At 39.5% G+C, this 19,175-nt stretch overlaps 1 protein-coding gene across 7 annotated transcripts in view; it reads left to right on the top strand.

Annotated features, from left to right (window-relative positions):
* Positions 1-19,175, top strand: part of LOC108242203 (receptor tyrosine-protein kinase erbB-4) — a 315,331-nt gene that overhangs the window by 250,814 nt on the left and 45,342 nt on the right. For all 7 annotated transcript variants that reach the window (XR_005232742.1, XM_025008210.2, XM_017426912.3 and 4 more), the window contains 4 exons: positions 2,889-2,933; positions 7,288-7,420; positions 15,753-15,875; positions 18,336-18,434. Coding sequence is in view for 6 of the 7 variants with exons in the window: in XM_025008210.2 (XP_024863978.1) it covers positions 2,889-2,933; positions 7,288-7,420; positions 15,753-15,875; positions 18,336-18,434 (400 nt within the window). In the remaining variant the exon portion in view is untranslated. The remainder of the gene's footprint in view (positions 1-2,888; positions 2,934-7,287; positions 7,421-15,752; positions 15,876-18,335; positions 18,435-19,175) is intronic.

Here is a 19,175-nt window from a genome sequence, read left to right on the forward strand (position 1 = left end):
ATGCTTCTTAAACGGATGGTGGAACAACGAGGTGACTGTCAGAAAACGGGTCTAAAAGCTCATCTGTGGTCGCAGACTAATGAGCCTGTTTTAAAACGATAACACCCGAACCACTGTTAAATCACTTTATCTGGATATTTGTAGATTACAGCAGCTTTTAATGACAAAAGTTGTGATTATTAACAGATATTTGTAGATAAAACTTTATTTTTAGCCTTTTAGTTTTTCAGAAGGCGGCAGACTTGATTCCTTTTTACATCCTGAGGCTATGGAGCTGCATTAGAATTCATTCGGATGATTTTCCGTCTGCTGCTTGATCAAGTTTCATAAATGCTTTCTGTTTTCTCCCGTTTTGATCTCGACCAGTTCTTCTGAACAAATGCTTGCTGCTGTCCATCTTCAGCCTTCTTAGAGCTCTGCTTTGTTTTGGACGCTGTTGCCAATTTTCTTCTGCTGCTTTTTGGTGCTGGGAAGTGATTGACTGGAGAAAAAAAAACAAAACATCTGCTTGCTTTGATTAGAAATAATTTTAATTAACACTGAAGCTCCTACAGTTTCAGGTGAAAGCTTATATTGACTCATTATGGATCTGAATTAGCTTACATTGACTGATTTAGTTATTTTTTTATTTAAAAAAATGATTGTACTACATACAGAGCCATGCAAAAGTGCTGAATCCTGCCTTTTTCCTTTACATTTTGCTTCTAAGGATCAAAACTTTCATATGATCTTATACAAAGGTTTTGGTCAACAGCTTTTTTTTTTACTTTGCCATTTTTACTAATTTTCAGACCTTTTTAAAAGTAATGCATATATTTTATATGTTTTTGAAGTCAATTAACTCTGACCTCTGAATCATCAGGCACGAAAAGGCTCCTAGATTCAAGGGACGAACCAGTGATGTGTCGACTCATAGCAGACAACTTAACTGATGACCAGTTTTAATTGAATCTTTAGGTTCTTTTTGTTCCAGCAGTCTGTCACAAAGAGAGACACTTTGTTCCCGTTTCTTTAGTTGAATCTGTGAAAAGCAACAAAGATTACTCAGTTTGACAGACAGAAAATAGGACTTCAGCTCCAACAAGATGATTCCCAAAGCGCTGTTAGCTAAAAACTTGACATCCAGTCAATCAACTGCAGGATGAGGCATCTATCAGGTCGTCAGTGGATTTTTATCGTTTTTTATTAAAGGCATGACTTGCAGATACTTGTTTTTTTTTTAGGCCCAAACTGCACAATATGTTGTCCTGGTCAGACACAAGAACTGTGCAAAAAGAAAGTCCATAGTTCAAAGATATATATATCATTTTTGAAAAACCTTTAGAATGTTTTAAGATCACTTTAGAAGATTACAAAAGGAAAATGTAAAGATAAGATGTATGAATCATTTGTACAGTACTGTCCATATTAAAAGGCTTTTTTTGCACATTTAGGCTCCAAGATTTCAAAACTGTTGTTCTGAAAGTCCTTTTTGTTGGCAAAGAACTGTTAAAATTTAGTCAAAAGGAGCTCAGCACTAATGTGAGAAATAACATTAAAAATATCAAAATTCCACTTCAAACAGTTTCTGAACAACTAGAAGCCCCAATATCATTCATTTTTAAAATTTTGTTGGCCTGTATTTATGCAGAAAATCCCCAATAAATATTATTCTTTTCCTCTAGGAAGTTCAGCGTAAGATGGAATCAGAATCTGATCGTGAACAGTTTAAATGATGTCATTGTGATATTTGATAATGTCGTATTTGCAATAATATTGCAATCGCAAAGCTATTGTAATCACAGAATTTTATTCTGTTGCAGTCACAATCATTGTTGTTCTCATTAGCTTTGATAATATTGAAATTGCGGTTAGTCACAATGATAATATTGCAATATTTAATCAAATTTCATTCAGGATAATTGTTGTGATTGCGACATTTAGTATCTCAGTATTACTCTAAAATGTTTTCCACAAAGCCATCAAATTAAACTGTACTGAACTTACTAGAAAAAAAACATTCAAGTTCAGATGGACGAAAAGAAACATTAATAGAGATGTAGCACATTCTAAACCCATTTCTGTTAAAGATATTTATCAAAACAATTATAACCTATTATTATCACCTCCTGTCAGTAATGAGAACAGGTAAACTGCTAAATGGAGGTGTAAGTTTAGCCCAAGAAAACCTTGAAATTGCTTCAAAGAAAGCAGAGTGGATTTCTCCAAAGGGCAGCCTTTACTGGGTGTGAGTTGTCACACGCTGATATAAAAAATAATGATTTAGAGTGCTAGGTTTCATATAAACTAAGAATACTTTCCTGCACGCTCCAGAATACTGCCACTCCTGCTGCTGTGTTTTATTTTTAATAACACGTAATAAAATGCAGCTAAATAAAGCAGCCATGAAGGGAATGTCCTGCTAACACCCCTGGAAAGGTCCAGCAGTGGAAAACTGTGTTACACCAGAACGTATTAATCTTCATGCCACCTACACTGACCTGACACTGTGTCGACACCTCCAACGTAGCATCACACCTAATAATTCTCAACCACGCTCAGGTTTTTTTGTGGATATTCATATTTGAAAAGACGTCTCCCTTTTTTTATTTTTCATTATTCAAAGGTTTGACGCGGCGCTTTTCTTAGACCATGCTTTGACAACTAAACTGCTGAGTGCTTCTCCAAGTCCACAAATTCTTTCAAATATCTCTCAAAACAAAAGCAATGCCCTGCAGCCCAAACACCCCCCCTTCCTGTCACATTGACAAGTGGTCAGCCGCGCTCCATTTTCAGTCGGCCCCCCGCCCCGAGACAGCTGATTGACGGGGAAGAAAGACAACATGAGGTTTGCTCATAACCTGTCCCCCGATTTAATGGATGATCTCTCTGCTTTCTCTGCCCTGCAGGTGCATCGGGCCAAGACTCCAAGATTGTGTTGGGATGATGGACAGGTAAGTGATCTCAAGGTGCATTTGTGATGCGGGTTCTGGGAGACCACCGTCAGATTCCTGCCACAACTCGTTAAAGTTCCCGTTAAAACCTGTTTCTCAAGATGCTCATTAACAAGAGAGTAGCATGACCTAGAAATCTTTTGGTATGCCTGCACTAAACTTTGGGTGCAGTTAGTAAGTAGAGCCATTATTCGATATCTTCTTGTGTTTTTTGCTACATTTGTTCTCAGTGATGGGAGTTGTTGAAGAGTACTGGACAAGATGGAGTTATTGCACATTATTTACCGACTTTTTGCTGTTTGCACACAATAAATTTACACTTAAAGTAGTTTTAAGTCAACAGAATCTTAAAAAACTGTGATATTAAACTAAAACTCAAGCCAGAGCAGTCTATTTAAATCAAAGGCCTAGCACTTCTTAAAGGAATATTGCCCACCGCCTTTTATGCCAGACTGGCATCACCCGCAGGTGGCAATAACTTCAACATTATTGGCATCAATGTACAAAAACAAAATTCTGAGCATAGACTAAAATAATATACTGGTCTCCATTTGCACACAATTAAAGTTTAATGGGGCAAAATCAAGATAAAAGAAGCAGGAAATTTAAAAAAAAAGGTAAAAATGGCACTAATGTCGATGCAGTTACTAGCATAAAGCAAGGCAAAAGTGTGAAAAAACAGGCTTTTTTTTTTTTCTTTTTCTAAATTTTAGCCTACAGACCAGAATTTAAAAAAAAAAAAATCACAAAAAGTGCTGTTGACATGTCAAGGAGATGCGCAAACACAACGAAAAATGTTTAATTTGCAAACAATCCCTGGTAGTTTTACATTTGATGCTGAAACACCGCAAGGACGTGCGATACCTTCAGTGCTACTATCAACATCTGTGGCATAACGAATGGAAAGTAAATGAGTAAAAGCAACAACTTCATTAAAATACAAACTCTGAAAACTGGAGTAAATTTAAGAATGGTTAGAAGTTTATCTGCAGCTTTAGATCCAAACAGCAGAGGCTTTGAGCCGCTCTTAAACCAAGGAAATTGAAGAGAGACTTTGAACTTTTTTTAAGAGACTTTGGTCCCTGACTTCTTACATGCCATCATCCTCCCGTCTCATCTGATGACCCCGTGTCACTCCTCCTGCTGTAAACTATTTCCTCCTGATTACACAAGTCTTTTCTCTTATCTACTGCTGTCTCAACTTGTTACTTGTCTCAGCACCAGTTTGGGGTACTTTCTCTTTGCCTTTTTTTTGTAAACTTTCACTCTTATTTCTCTTTTTTTGTGTGTGTGTTATCACCCACCGCCAAAAGGCATCGGATGCACGTCTACAACTGACTAACTTTTGGAGTAAACCAAACTTAAGTTGGCTGCCACAGCTTTGGGAAAACACACAAATGGCTATAATTCAGTCAGTTTCACAGATATTGAGCTAAAATCTGGTTTAGTTGTAGCTTCACAACGTAAGCTCCAGGTTCTGCACATTGCATGAGATCTTTGCTTAAAACTTGAGCAATAGATGTTTGAATCAACCCTGTTTGTTAGCAAACTATCCCACAAACCATTAGGTAGATTGTAATGAAACTCAAACTTATTATTGGATATACGTCTTCTGAGAGTTAACACATTTAACCCCGTCCCTTTTCACCAGAAGATGACCCGAGTATAAAACTCTGGCATGAAAGGTGGTGGGCCTTTAATTTCTCTCCTCCTCCTCCTCCAACCCGGTCACAATAAGCTGCTCCACAACATGTCTTTATGTCTCATTATGGCCACACTCCCAATTGCCTCTTTTCTTACATTTCAAGCTCGAGTCCTCGATGATCAATGTGTGGCACCCTGCTCCACCGAATCGCCGTGGTACACGAGTCCTCCATTAGCTGCTAATGGCTTCAACAACTGATAAACTTTGAACTTCAGGTATCATGTTGAGGCAGGTGTTACTTTATGCTGCATGGCTGTGCTGAGAACGAGGGGCGGAGATAAATTCTGTCAGTTGGGGTGAATGTGGAACAAATAAAAGGAAGCGAAGGGGCAGGGTAAGGACAAAGAGTAATATAAGGGCAGTATTTAATGGTAGCTCAACACCACGTAAAAGTGCAGGTGGTCTATAAATGGCAAATGCATTAGGGCTGTCGTTAATGAAGAGAAAGAGCTTTTAACTTTCAACCTTTACGCTTCCCTTAAGCAGATTTCTCCTGAAAAGGTGGGAAGCAATTTGACAAAGATAGGTACTTTTCATTACCCCTTTATTAGAATTCTTTTATTTTATCATAATTTTTTTTTTCTGAGGTAAAGCAAGTTTACAAAAGTTTGAGCTATAGTTTTAGAAACTGTTACGTATTGTTTAAGACCCAAGTCTACAAGCTCTGTCCTCGAGCTAAAGTAAAAAAAAGGCACGATAAAATAAAAAACACAAAACTTAAAAAGGCTTTTATTATTTTGACCCATGAAAATTAAAGGAGCATTAAATTAACAAAGATTAGTGGTTCAAATTTTAATACTGCCTAAAAGATATGTTTGTTTTGATAAATAAAGGGGGACAGTCTGCAGACGTGTATAAACCGAGGCAATAAAAAGTAAAAATCACAGGAAGTAGGAGAACCGGCTGCGTCGAACAATAACTACTGTATGTTCATGATTGTTGGTGAAGAAATTTGGTTTTAATTAGTTTTCAAACTGCCATTAAGAAACCTTGAGTTTGGCTTTGAGCGACCTCATTTTGGTCTTTCTGGTGACTTAAATTACCATATTTTGACAACAACGTGCAGATGGAGAGGCATGTTTGAAAGTTAATTTGAAAAGAAAGGGCATTTAGGATAATAAGAATGTATGGACACCACTGAGTCCAAAACGTATTTTCCCAGAATGACAAATGTAACCCGCAATTAGTCAGGGACTTTTATTTTTGCGGGCCTACTTCCACAATTAGTCGGGGACTTTTATTTTTGCGGGCCTACTTCCACAATTAGTCGGGGACTTTTATTTTTGCGGGCCTACTTCCACAATTAGTCGGGGACTTTTACTTCCTGTGTTGCCAAAACTCTGCCAGCTTATTTAAAAGCCCCGCCTCCAGTGCGCAGTTGAAAACTTCCGCACCTGTTTCCACTGATTGGGGAGGGCTGTTGGTGTTTTCCACATGAATTGATCCAAATCTTTGAATCAACTGATTTGATTGCCTGAATTATTGGCGCTGTGTACCTGGACTGTTACCGGGATTCTGTCACCACTCATTGTGGCCAAGTACGCCGCACTCTCTTTGAAAAGGTCAGTTTTTTTTTCCTTTGTTGGACCAGATCCTCATTTGGATATGAAGATGGCGAGCTAGGAAAAGGACAATGAACTTTATGGTTTTTGGAAATAATTTATTCTGAGTCAATGATCTTGGCTCTCATTGCTGCTGCTGTAATTGTGTAATGCTTTTTTGAGCAAATCACTTAATATATATACACCAAAACTAATATTGTATTGTATCATTTCTTTTATTGTATCGTTTCATACCAATTATTTGTTTCATTTTAGATTGTATTAGATTATATTGTATCTTTTTGTATTTTATATATGTTATTATATATCATATCATTTTAAAAAGTGAATATGAGGTCATAAGTTAGGTCAACCTTTATGAATCGTAAATTCTGCATTATGTAAACATAACTAAATCAATCAATAATTTGTAAATTCACTCATAGGAGCGATAACTTTAAGTATATCTTTATTTAGACAACATTTTAGTTTTTGCACATTTTGATTTTCTTCTGGAAAATAAAAACAAAAAAGTCCTTAAACTGTTAATCTTGTTTTTCAATCCATGCAGGAACACCTAGAGGAGATTTGAGATGATCTAAAGACGTGTTGCAGATTTGATGTGCAGAAAAGAATTCAAAACAACAACAAAAAATACAAAATTTCAGAACATTTCTTGATTTGGAATTGTATATGAAATGAGGACTGAAATGAATCTTTCTGCTGAAGAAAAAAAAAACAAACTGAAAGGATCTCAGTGACTACAAAGATGTTTACAAGCTGTGATATTTGCCAAAAAGAACAACTCCCTGAACTTTAGATTTTTTATTATTTTTCTTGCTTTTGTTTTCTTTAAAAATGGGAAAAAAAACTTGAATGAAGAATAGGAAATGGATTTACTAATAAAATGAACACAAACGGATGTTCAGCGTGGTTCTACCATCATCTGCGGAACAAAAATAGAAATGCATGTTTTATAGCTGAAGAGCTGAATTAAGACTTTAGGCGATATAGCTGAATCTGATTTTTAGTCTTTATTAAAATTAGAGGTTGGCATTTTAGTTTCTGAACATTTCAGTAATCCAAATATTTCCCTCTGTCTCTGCAGGACACCTCTAATAGCAGCTGGCATTATCGGCGGCCTGTTTATCATCGTCATTCTGGCGCTCAGTGTTGCCGTTTATGTTCGACGGAAGAGCATCAAGAAGAAAAGGGCCTTGCGGCGCTTCTTAGAGACGGAGGTAAGAAGACTGAAGTCATACAGATAAGATAAACGTTTGTTTAGGCAGCTCTGTCGTTTTTTTTCCCAGCCTTTTTGCGAAAAATAAGGTTTAGAGAAGGTCAGATTATGGTTTATTTTTATTTTTTCAGCACCCTATAGCCTTTTTTTGTTTGTTACGAGTCAGCAGAGGTGGGAAGTTGCTTTTTCCCACAGAATAGGCACTCCCTGGTTTGTAATCCAATCTGTTCTTCCTTTGCCTAATGACGTCACTGTTCTCTAGTATCCTGTTAATTACCACTCAAACAGAAAATAAACAGTTCTTCCTTTCTTGTCGTGTTTGAGCAAATCTGCTGACAAATCAAAGCAGCCTGGCTCTTAAAGGGACGGGGCTTTAAACAAACCGGAACAGGAAGTAACTCTGAGCAGTGTTGCCAGATATACCATCATTATTGTATTTATATGATAGTTTTAGGGACTTTACCATATACAATAAATGGTTTTTAAAGAGCCCAAGTATATGATAGTTTTGGCATTTTCATGCACTCAAAAATACAAGCGTTTTTATTCACTGAAACACCCACATATCATCAGAAAGTCTGATCAGACCAGCCAGACCAAACACACACAGAGCGAGAAAGTGCACCCTAACTCATCACAGACGACAGTTTGGGTCTAAATAAAATCATTTTAAAGCAACAGTAAGATATTTTGTCATTTCCTATCTGACAACCGTGAACTTGAACTTTTCAGAGTGGCTGCCACAAATTTAGAGTTTAGGGGAAATTATGTAATAATCGAACTTTTAGGCATAAATGTCAAATAAAATCAAATTTTGGATTTTTTACATATTATGGAATGTGAACACAGACTGCTGCTGAGAACGAGGGATAATGTGTTTGTCTGTTAGCAAAACATCACAAAAACCAGAACAGATTTTCACCAATTTTTCGAAAGATAATCATTGAATGTACCTTTAAAGGAGGGTCATCTACATTCAAGATGACCGACACAGCTGAGCAACCTTAGCAAACACCTAAATGGCTGCAGCTCAGCCAGTTTTACAGATACTGAGCTAAAACTTGATGTGGTAGTAGCTGAGGGTCATTCCCAAAACATTCACCTACTGTCTGTGTGCTAATTTGTCAAATGAGAAATCTGTTTGTGTGTTAGCAAAATATTTCACGAATCACTGGACATTTTTTAATGAAACTCTGAAAAAATAATAATTGGATGGACCTGTACAAGAGATTACATTCTGGACTCAAACGAAGATTGCCATCACATCTAACTGGCTTTAGCAAACACATAAATGGCTTTAACTTTGTCACTTTTGTACATTTTAAGCTGCTTCTTGTCGTGGTAGTAGCTGAGAGTCGTCCTCAACACACTCTGAGAGCAAACACATCTCGCGAAGTCTCAGTGAGCAAAATTTGACCAAAACGGCTCCAACTCTGTGGTTTCTCAACATGCGATGATTTTAATCTGAAAGTCTGGCATGAAGAGGAGCAGGCAATACGCAATCCTTCAAGAAATGCTAGGCCTTTAGTTTAAAATAACATATTTACGCACCAACCACTAATTTACAGAACTGATAACATTCTGCAGTGAAACCTTTCATTTTTCTTTCAACTGAAACAGATTAATATTCCGCTCCCTGCAGGCACAAATCATAACAGGTAATTTTCAGGCTTTATTCTTCCCATTCGGTTAATGCTCTTATCCAGAATGACCTATAAAGAGAGCCGTGCTCGGGATTCACTAATGTGTTTTCATACGAGCTGCTCGGAGGGGGAGGACGGGGATTACACCTACAGGAGCACCTATAGGCCAACCTGCCGCGAGCATTTTAGATTTGATTACGCCTAATTACTTTTACACTCAATTAGATGTCCTCGGAGGACGCAGGAAAAGGCGAAGCTTTGAGTCAAAATGTGCAGCTGGAAAAATTGAATTTAAGAAAAGATATATTGAAGCAAAAGGAAGCGAGGAGGTTCTCCTGGAGTCAACTGGGCCCTCCTTCTCCGTGACAGAACATTAGCAAATCTGCTTCCCCCCACCCCGCCGGTCAAGCTGTTGTCGGAACAGGGCCTGGCTGATTAAGATGGATGTGTGAGGCCGGGACTAGGCCCCGTGGTCACCCCCCCATCTATGTCTCCAGCCTGACAGCTGTCTATAATGCCCCCACCCCCACCCCACCTGTAAATTACGTTCATGCAGAATGACAAGCAGCCTGCCGCACTCCTTCAGACCGGGAGGAGGAGCGTGCTGCAGCCATGACACGGATGACGGAACGTGAAACAGGAGAGGAGCGTCTTGGAAACAGATTTCGTGACTTGCAGGACACAGACAAGTTTGTTTGCTCCCTTTTGTCAAAGAACGAAAACCCCTCAAAGGTCAATAAAATAAAATAAGAAGGGAAAAATACTTAAAATCAACTCATAAAAATCACTCGTTGCTTTTGAATTTTCATTCAACAGAATTATTTAAAAATGAACTGATTAAACTGGCCTTCAAAAAGTATAGTTCCTTTACCTTAATGCTTTATTAATATAACGTTTTATTCTGTAATTTGTGCCACTCTTTCTGAACAAACTGCTCCACATGTCTCAGGTTTGAAGGGTTCCTTCCACAGATGTTCAACAGGATTTAGATCAGGGCTCAGAAGGCTGCTTCAGAACGGTCCAGTGTTTGGTTCTGACCCACTCTTAGTGTTTTTAGCTGAGTGTTTTGGGTCATTATCCTGTTGGAGGACCTATGACCTGCAGCTGAGACCAAACTTTCTGACTCTGAGCAGAACATCTGGCTCCAGAAAGCCTTGATAGTCTTGAGGTTTCATCGGACCCTAAACAGATTCAGGACCCCCTCTGTGTCAGACCCAGAACAGAACTGAGCCTCCTCAATGTTCTCCTGGAGGTTCAGGGTTCTGTTCTTTGGTTCTGTTTGGGTCTGTGGACACAGAGCTGAAGGGACTTGTTGCCAAAAAGCTCCAGTTTTGTCTCATCTGTCCAAAGGACGTCCTCCCAGAAGCTTTGTGGATTCTCAGTATGCATTTTGACAAATTCCAGTCTGGCTTTTTTATGATTTAGTGTCCTCCTGGCTTGTCTTTCATGAAACCGTGGCAGAGATTGGTGAGTGCTTTGTGACTTAATTTTCATATTTTGCCCATTTCTGGTATGTTTAGGGCAGCCCCACCACAACAATCTGCCCTCATCAAGGTAGCAATCAGCTGTATGGAAAATCACAGAAAGTGCAGAACCGAGTCAAACAGAGTTGGGGCGAAACGAGTCGTGCTGAGACAACAATGGAAAAACGGCTTTTGTCTCAAACAGCAACCAATGGTGCGTATTGACGCTAATGAACATCAACCTTGGAGTTTATCTCTAATCTCTTCAGAAATTCTTATGGACTCTGGTTACCATTCCTATTATTTGTCATCAATTTTCCTCTTGCTGTCTTATTTACTTGTGGCACAACAAAAGTGTTCAACCAGAGGGCATGTGTTTTGAGCACAAACTTTGACTTTCTCCTGTGAATATAAAGTCTCCCCTGCTGCCTAATGCTTCCAGGAAACGAAGCTCCTTCAAGGCCAGATCGATAGGCGACGGCAGACTTGCATATTTTTAAAAAACCTCCCCCGCACGGCGTGGTTCTGCTCAGCACCTGTCCAAGGTTTCAATGTTTGCTTATAACTAAAGCAGTGCAGCTTTGGAAGAGAGGGTCTTTCACTCCACATAATTGAAAACTTTTGTGCCAGAAAACAAGGAATGCCTATCACCCGGGAGATAATTACAAACCCATGCTGCATGCATGCAAAAACTTCCAGTCTGAAGGCACCCTCTCCTACCCAGAATACTAAAAAATGTGCTTTTCTTAGAGTCTGCCTTTCCAGAGGCTCTTTTCAGGCTGATGAAACCACACAACAGGCTTCAGACGACCTGCGCGTGTGGATTCACTATTCAAACGTATAATAGAGCTGACTCTGTGTCTGCGAACGGAGATCAAGCTCGTCTGGATGAGGGATTGTGGGACAGCGAAGGCTCAGGGACTCCTCCACCCCTCTTTCTCTTATCTGTTTGAAAAGAGAGCGCTCACCTCTCGTGTCACACTGGGGGGAGAAAAGATGGCTCCAGTACACACTGTCAAAACGGGATCTGAGCAGTTATTTCCATATCAAGGACACGTGTGAAGGCTGCCGCATTGACTCGCAAAACACACTGCTACTTCTCCTCTTTAATGTTTCTTTTTGGATTAATATTCTTGTTCTTTTTTGTTGCCTTTCTTCCTCCCTCATGGGGGATTCTTCAGGGGCTTTTTTAACACCTTTTCCTGTTTTTGTTTTTTTTTTCTTCTTCTTCTTTTTCCTTCACTCTCACCTTGGAAGGAAAAAAAATGACAAAGTCCTTCTCATGCTGTCGTGCCTTTGTAAAGAAAGGCCCCTGAAAACAAATTGCTTTTCACACGGAGGGAAAATACAAACAGCGGAGTCGCCTTACCGCTGCAAGCTTTGAACTTTGACCCCCGTGACAATGAAGCGAGACTAATGCGCTCACAATCTCTTTATTTCCTTGAGCTCCTTCCTCTTTAGCTGCGTTGTGCAGAGAAGTGAGCCTTTCAGCACCACGGAGAGCTCCGGTGTTGCTTTACAAAAAGGATTTTTGGGGGAGGAACTGAAGACTCCCCGCAGGACGACTAAAAAACAAAACAAATAAAAAACTAAATTTGACTCAAAATTGCAGTAAAATAAATCAAATACAGTCAAAGGTTTTCAGATACAGACAGCAGAAATTCGACACAATCAGAAATATAAAGAAAATACAGCTGATGAAAAATTATCCCTTTCACAAGTTGACTTCAGCTTGATTTGTTTTTGTCTTTTATGCTGCTTTTAGCTACTGTTCTGTCACTTTTAGCTTTTAGCTACTGTTTTCCTTCTTTGAGCTTTTTGCTACTTTTAGCTACAGATTAGCTATTGTTACTTGTAGCATAAGTTTAGCCACTTTTAACTACCTTTCTTTAGCTTTCATTCTTCTCCTTTTAGCTATACTTTTGCTAATTTCAGACGCTTTAGCTTTTTTTTTTTTTAGCTGTTTTGCTACTTTTAGCTCATGGTTAGGCTAATTTTAGCATCTGCATTGCTTATTTTTCATGAAGCAGTTGTTTTCCTACTTTTAGCTAGTTTCTTTTAGCTTTTAGCAGCTGCTCTATTTGTTTTAGCTCTTAGCTACTATTTCTATTCTTTTAATTATTTGCAGCAGTTCTGATGATTTCAGCATCTGTTTTGCTATTTTTAGCTTACGTACTGCTGCTTTTAGCTGTTAACTACTGCTTTGTTGCTTCGAGCTGCTGTTTTGATTTTTAGTTTTTAGCTTTTTCTGCTTTGTTTAGCTGGTGTTCTGTTTATTTTAGCCGCTATTCTGCTAGTTTTAGTTTTGTTTTTTAGTGTTTTTTCTGGTTGTTGTTTTTTAGTTCTGGTCCCTGCAGATAAAAATCATCCCCTCAGCATGATGCTGCCTTCACCATGTCTCACTGTTAGGGATCTTATGTTCTCAACATAATAGGAGGTTTCACAAAGTAATCTCTAAAGATGGTGCAAGTTTTACCTAATTTTATTTCATATTTGGGACTTTAGACCAAAAAATAAGCACGCAAGACAATTGGTTTTCCTATCAAATTCAGTCTGTACAGATTTTCATGCCGAATCGTCCAGAAAACACTCAGAAAAGTAAGAAAAATTCAATCCAATGTTATCAGCGAGAGATTTCAGTGGCCTTGATAAGCACTCTGTATGACTGTGGTGTTTTAAAATGCATAAACTCACCCGCAGACGGGTTTAAACAGCAGAAAGTAACAACTGGGTCCTGTTCTGTCAAGTCTGGAACAAAAACATGTCGTCGCCGTGGGAAGATGCTCGGCAAGAACTGAACAGACGAAGGCCTGAAAAACAAAACCTTGAACAAGCCTGGTGTGCGCTGCTTACCTTTTTTGTTTGTTTCATTCCTAGATGCGAGTCGTTTCTGCTTTTCCTCCTTTAGACACTTAAAACTCCAAAGAACCTGTCACTAAGGATTATTTAAAAGCATATAACATTAATAACTACTGCTGTTTTTAGTTCGTGCATACTGATGCTTTCCTACTAATCTGTACAAATTGCCTAAATGAGTTCCTTTGTGACATTGTGGTTTTATGCAGCACAAGCTGCCAGATTCTAATTTCAAGGAAAATGAAGGTGCTTATTAGTAAATCCAGCAGTGTTTCGAACAATATCGTATTTTTTTATATTTTACACTTGTTCAAGCATGTTTACAATGACTAAATCTGTAGTTTGAGGCTCATTGTTGCGTAAACATTTGTGCATTATTCCTTTTGTTTCTGATTCTAATGACTGCGCTTAACTTTTTACAGCTGCTATAATTTTGTGACACGAACGGTGCAAGGTATCCCACCTTAAATTAATTTACTGTCTTTGCCTTTAGGTGAAAAAGTGCCGCATGACGATGTTGTTTCACCTCAGTGTGTTTCAATTACAAACCCAGCGTTCCGAATGGCTAATGCGAACGTTTACGCACGCACCCGAGGGTTTTCAGAGCGACTTTCTGTTTGAAGACACTGTTTACTTATTCAATACCCAGTAATTCTGGGAATGTATTCTAGCTCGAGGCTCAAATCTAGCTCCTATTTGTCCAATGAAGCATCTGCATCCTGTCCGCCGCACCACCACTGAAGCTCATTTGGCAGAGGCACTGTGCATTATTAGCTGGTAAATAAAGTGGCGTTGTGACTCTGTGTTTGTGTATGTGTGTGAGAGAGAGCGAGATTGTCAAACCACAGTTCAGGAGGAGCATTGTGGCTTTTGTCCAGGTCGAGAACAGTGGACCAGATCTTTACCCCTGCAGAATTGCTGAGGAGTATTTCAGGTTCATTTTTAACAGCTATTGTAGAACCAAAGCAAGAGCTGTGTACGCATCTTTAACACAAAGTCTAGCTTGTTCTAAGTGTGGGCTGGACTCTGTTAGGGCTGTCCCATGTCGCCGATCCTGTTTGTTGTGCTCATGAACAGGATCTCAAGGCAGTGTCATGGAGAGGAAGATGTCTGGTTTGGGAACTTAAGGTTCTCATTTCTGCTTTTTACAGAATGTAAAGCGGCTGAGCTGAGTCAGTTCCTCTAAGTCCAAGATGAGTTTAATACTCCGGCATGAAAGGCAGTGGGCGATCTGCTAGGCCTTTAATCATTTTTAGTGTCTGGTTTCATTTTGGCAGCAAATTAGAAGCATTGACAGAAGGAATACTACTCTGGTTAAAAGCATGTGAGACAGGGTTCTTCCAGCGTGTTCCAGTGGCACAACAACCCCTCTGAACACGTCATCTCTTCCCTTTTTCCCCCCTCTGACAGAATTTGTTGGCCGTTTCCCCTCCGCTGCTCTGTCCGCTAACTCACTTCCAGCAGCGACACCTCGGCAGGCTTACACTGCGCCTTCGGGGCCCGGCCATAACAATAGCCATTAAACGACATGTCATTGCCACGCTGCAGGCAATGTCATCCATTTTGCGGACCTGCCTGGCACCTCTATCGCCAGTCCTATTGTGCTGATGGTTTTATATTACATTGAGTGAGGGCTCGTACGGCTGACCGACTGATATATGGTCTCATTAGAATGTTTGATGGCCGCGGTCGAGCCGGGTGATTATACTGCTGATAAACCGCAGTGAACGAGGAACTCGATAGCCTGATTGCTCATTAAGACGTGTATTGATCAAAGACATTGACTTTTGGCGTGTGTGTGGACATGTGTGTGCGCATATATGACCTGAGATATCCACTATATGCTGCACCGGTGGATTTTCTTACAGGTGCCAGCTTCTGGCTCTTTGTTTGTCAGCAGAGGCTTTGTTGAGCAGCGAGTGGTGAGGCGGGTGACCGGGCCAGCTGCTGCAGTGGCTCTCACTGTCGGCTGTTACTGGCAGGAAAGTAGCGCGGAGGCGGCCTGTCAAAGCCATGAATTGGAATTGTTTTGTATGTGCACAGCTGGTGAGCTGCTACTCTTTTGTTGGCTGTGATAGCAGCCTGAAATCAGGCTGCCAGTTTGAAGAAAAACTTCACATACTCACCCTGAAATTATCTGGTCATACAGTAAGCATGTGTGTTGTCAAGCCCTCACTATCGTGAACAACAGAACTGTTGCTGGCAGAAATGCTCTTTACAAAAAAAGATAAAAACACCTCAGATGAATTCACGTCATTTAAACTTTGTTATCATATATGTTTGCACATTTAAAATTAACTAAATAGATGTCTCAGAATGTTTTTTTTGGTGGTAGCTGGATAGATGTGTTCAAATCTGTGTTTTCTCTCAGCTGGTTGAGCCCCTGACTCCCAGTGGAACGGCACCAAACCAGGCTCAGCTGCGTATCCTGAAAGAGACGGAGCTGAAGAGGGTCAAGATTCTTGGTTCAGGAGCCTTCGGAACCGTCTACAAGGTCAGTGTTGATTTCTGCATTTAGAAGACAGTTTGTGTTTCTACAACTGACATATTATTTAAAGTGAGGCTTCTTTTTAACAAGCATGCTTCACGGTTTTTACTAGTTTTCTGTTTCAGTAGTGTTTTGGGTTGTAGTTCAAGGTAGTAATAATCATTTTTATGTTTGAAGTTGAGAAAAATGCAAAAAGAACTGTTTAAAAAAGTGATGACGATTTGTCTAAAAATCCAAACTGGAACTGATGCCCAACTCCCCGAGCAGTGCACATATTATGCTCATATTATGGTTTAATTGGTGTATTATCCTGTGAGGAGGAAATCAGGACAAATGTTGTCTGACAGGAAGTAGCTTGAAGACCGCCATCTTTTCAAACCCATCTGACCTGAAGGCTCTGCCTTCGTCAACATGGTGGAAGCCATAATCGAAGCTTGAGGAGAACCAAACAGAAAATATTGGCCATTTCTTAACTACACAAGTACAACCTTGCGTTCTTGGTAAATGTATACTTGTACAGCTACAAAGTACTTGACGAGCACACAAGGATTTTAAGTCATTTAGACCATTCTCCCGTTAGAATATTATTATTTTCACATTTTTATGAAGGAAAATAATGATAGAAATTTATCAGGCCGCTTTCCTTTAAAAAAAGCTCATTTGTCAAAATGTTGATTTGGAAGCAAATGTGTTTTTGTTGTAGGAAGATTACTGAGTGAAATGTGGCACCCCTATGAAAAAGACAATTTTAGTTCAACAAAAACAAAAACGGCTTTAACATGGTCTGTTATTTTATGAACGTACAAGAAATATTTATCCTGCTTCTGACCTGGTGTTACTTTATTCCGTATAACCATTAGAAACAAACACATAACAGGTGGTGGGAAATCACAAAGCAAATAGCCAAGGTAAGGCTGTGCTCAGCAGGAAAAACGACAGCCGATGGGCCCGTCAGCTTCTCTGCCAGTGGGGCTTTTTGGATCTGAAACCACCAGAGCAGATTTAAAAGTAGCTAAATACTTGATAAACTGACAGCATATATAAAGTTTTGAGATCTACTGTATGTTCTCTAACCAGAAAAAGGTGGTTGAGGTGATTTTCTGCCTCAGGTGGAGGAGTTCAGGTCTCTGGGACTCTTGTTCGTGAGTGATGGTAGGATGGAGCAGGAGATGGATCAATGGATCAGGGCCTCGTCTGCAGTGTTGCTCTGGTGTGAGGTGTAACTTATGACCAAAAGAATAAGATCCCAGGTTCAAGCCGCTGAAATGAGCTTCCTCCATCGAGTGGCTGGGCTCAGCCTTAGAGTAAAAATGAGGAGCTCCATCATCCTGGGGGAGCTCAGAGTAGAGCTGCTGCTCCTCCTCATTGAAAGCAGTCAGTTTAGGTGGTTCAGGATGCCTCCCTCTGGAGATGAGGCGCATCCCACTAGACCCAGGCAGACCCAGATTATAGATCCTCTCTGGTCTGGGAACACCTTGGAATCCCCCAGGAGGAGCTGGAGACGGATGTCTGGGTTTCCCTCCTGCTATATGACCACAGATAACCACTGGCAGAAAATAGATGTATGTATATTCTAAGTTGCTTCACTTTGCACTCAGTAATTAAATGCATCTTGGGATAAAATGGCAGGAGCAAGTACACATCCAGAGGGTACTTTCAGAAGTACATGAGTACACAAGTCCCCACATTGAGAAATGGCCATCGAACAAAAACTATTTGTAATTTTCTTTTATTATTGATTTCACATGTGGAATCATCAGTGTTGTCCACCAATGAGCACAACATGAGTGCCTTTAAGATTTTCATCTACTTTTTTTTCTTCTAAGATAACTTCTTAGGATAAAGCTTTCCTATTTTATACAGAAAAGTCTTCAAATAAAATAGGAAAATAAAACCTTTGGAATTGCTGGTGCACTAAATTAGCTGGACGCTCACTCCATCAGTTGTTGTGTTACTGTCTTTTTTTATTTTTTGTCAAAAAACAATTGTATTTCTGTAATAAACTGCAACTACAAGCCTTCTATATGAATTTTGTGTTTTCTGGCACCAAAATGTGATGAAATATGCTCTTTAATTAATGAAACACCTGTGAAGCTGCAAAATGGGGAAGATTATACTCCAATAGTTGGTTTATTTCAAAGAAACTGGTGTTTGATTGACATTTTCCAGCCTTTACTTGGGCTTTTAATTGTATTTTATTTAAGCTAGAGGTCTGTAGATATTTGCTTGTTAAATGATTGTTTTGAAGGTGTTCCAACCCATTTGTTTACCATGATGAACAAGCTGCGACAGTGTAGCTTTGGTTCAAAGCGTGAACTCTGGTTTAGATAGTTTGCACCTGCAGAGCAGAAGCCATTAAACCAAACTACCACTAATCAAAAGCATCAGGGTCATGGCTGTGTGTGTTTGGGCATCTTTATTAGGACTTAAAGCTGTGCATTTATGGCGTCTGCTTGTATTTTTCAGGGCATCTGGGTCCCAGAAGGTGAGACAGTGAAGATCCCCGTTGCAATAAAAATCCTCAACGAGACCACCGGCCCGAAAGCCAATGTGGAGTTCATGGATGTGAGTATTTATGACGTTGCGATTTGTGTCTATTTGTATTCACGCCTTCCGTGTTGAAGCTGTAAAGTCTTAGTGCTGTCAAAGAGACGGCCAAGGTTGTCCCTTTGTGGGATTGTGCACTTGGCGGTAAATTCTTATGAGAGTACCATCAGAGTCAGGGCTTGTAATAAAGAGAATTTCGGCGTGCCGTACAGCAAGGCATGTATTGAACAAGACTCTATTAAAAAAAAAAAAACATCAGTAGTTTATGAGATATGGCTTTATTGAAATCCAGGAGGAATAGGAGGAATAGGAACCACCTTATCTGTGTCACTTTTTCTGCTTTTCTTTCTTCCCCTCCATAACTTCCATTATATTTCAAGACTACAACTGTTTTTCTTATTAAATGATATCACAGAGTGATAGAAGCACTTTAAAACCCATGTCACGTTACAACCCTTGGAGCCTAAAAATGTCTGGATGTCTTTTTAAAACGTCAAGAATTAAAGGCCTAGCATTCCTTGAAGAAAAAAAAAAACATCACCCGCCACCGTTGACGTTGGGTGTTAGACGAAAATGTTGCGAGCTAATGGCGTTATTAATGTTTTGGTTGAACCTTGAAAATAGATGAGCAACCTCAGTGAGATGTTGGGCTCAGAGTATGTTTCAGCTACTACCACATTAAATTTTAGCTCAATAACTTTGAAATTTACTGAATTAAGCCACTTTGTGTGGTCTTTGTATTTTGTGTTTGCATATGAA

Source organism: Kryptolebias marmoratus, linkage group LG23 (assembly GCF_001649575.2).
Source record: "Kryptolebias marmoratus isolate JLee-2015 linkage group LG23, ASM164957v2, whole genome shotgun sequence".
Taxonomy (NCBI): Eukaryota; Metazoa; Chordata; class Actinopteri; order Cyprinodontiformes; family Rivulidae; genus Kryptolebias; species Kryptolebias marmoratus.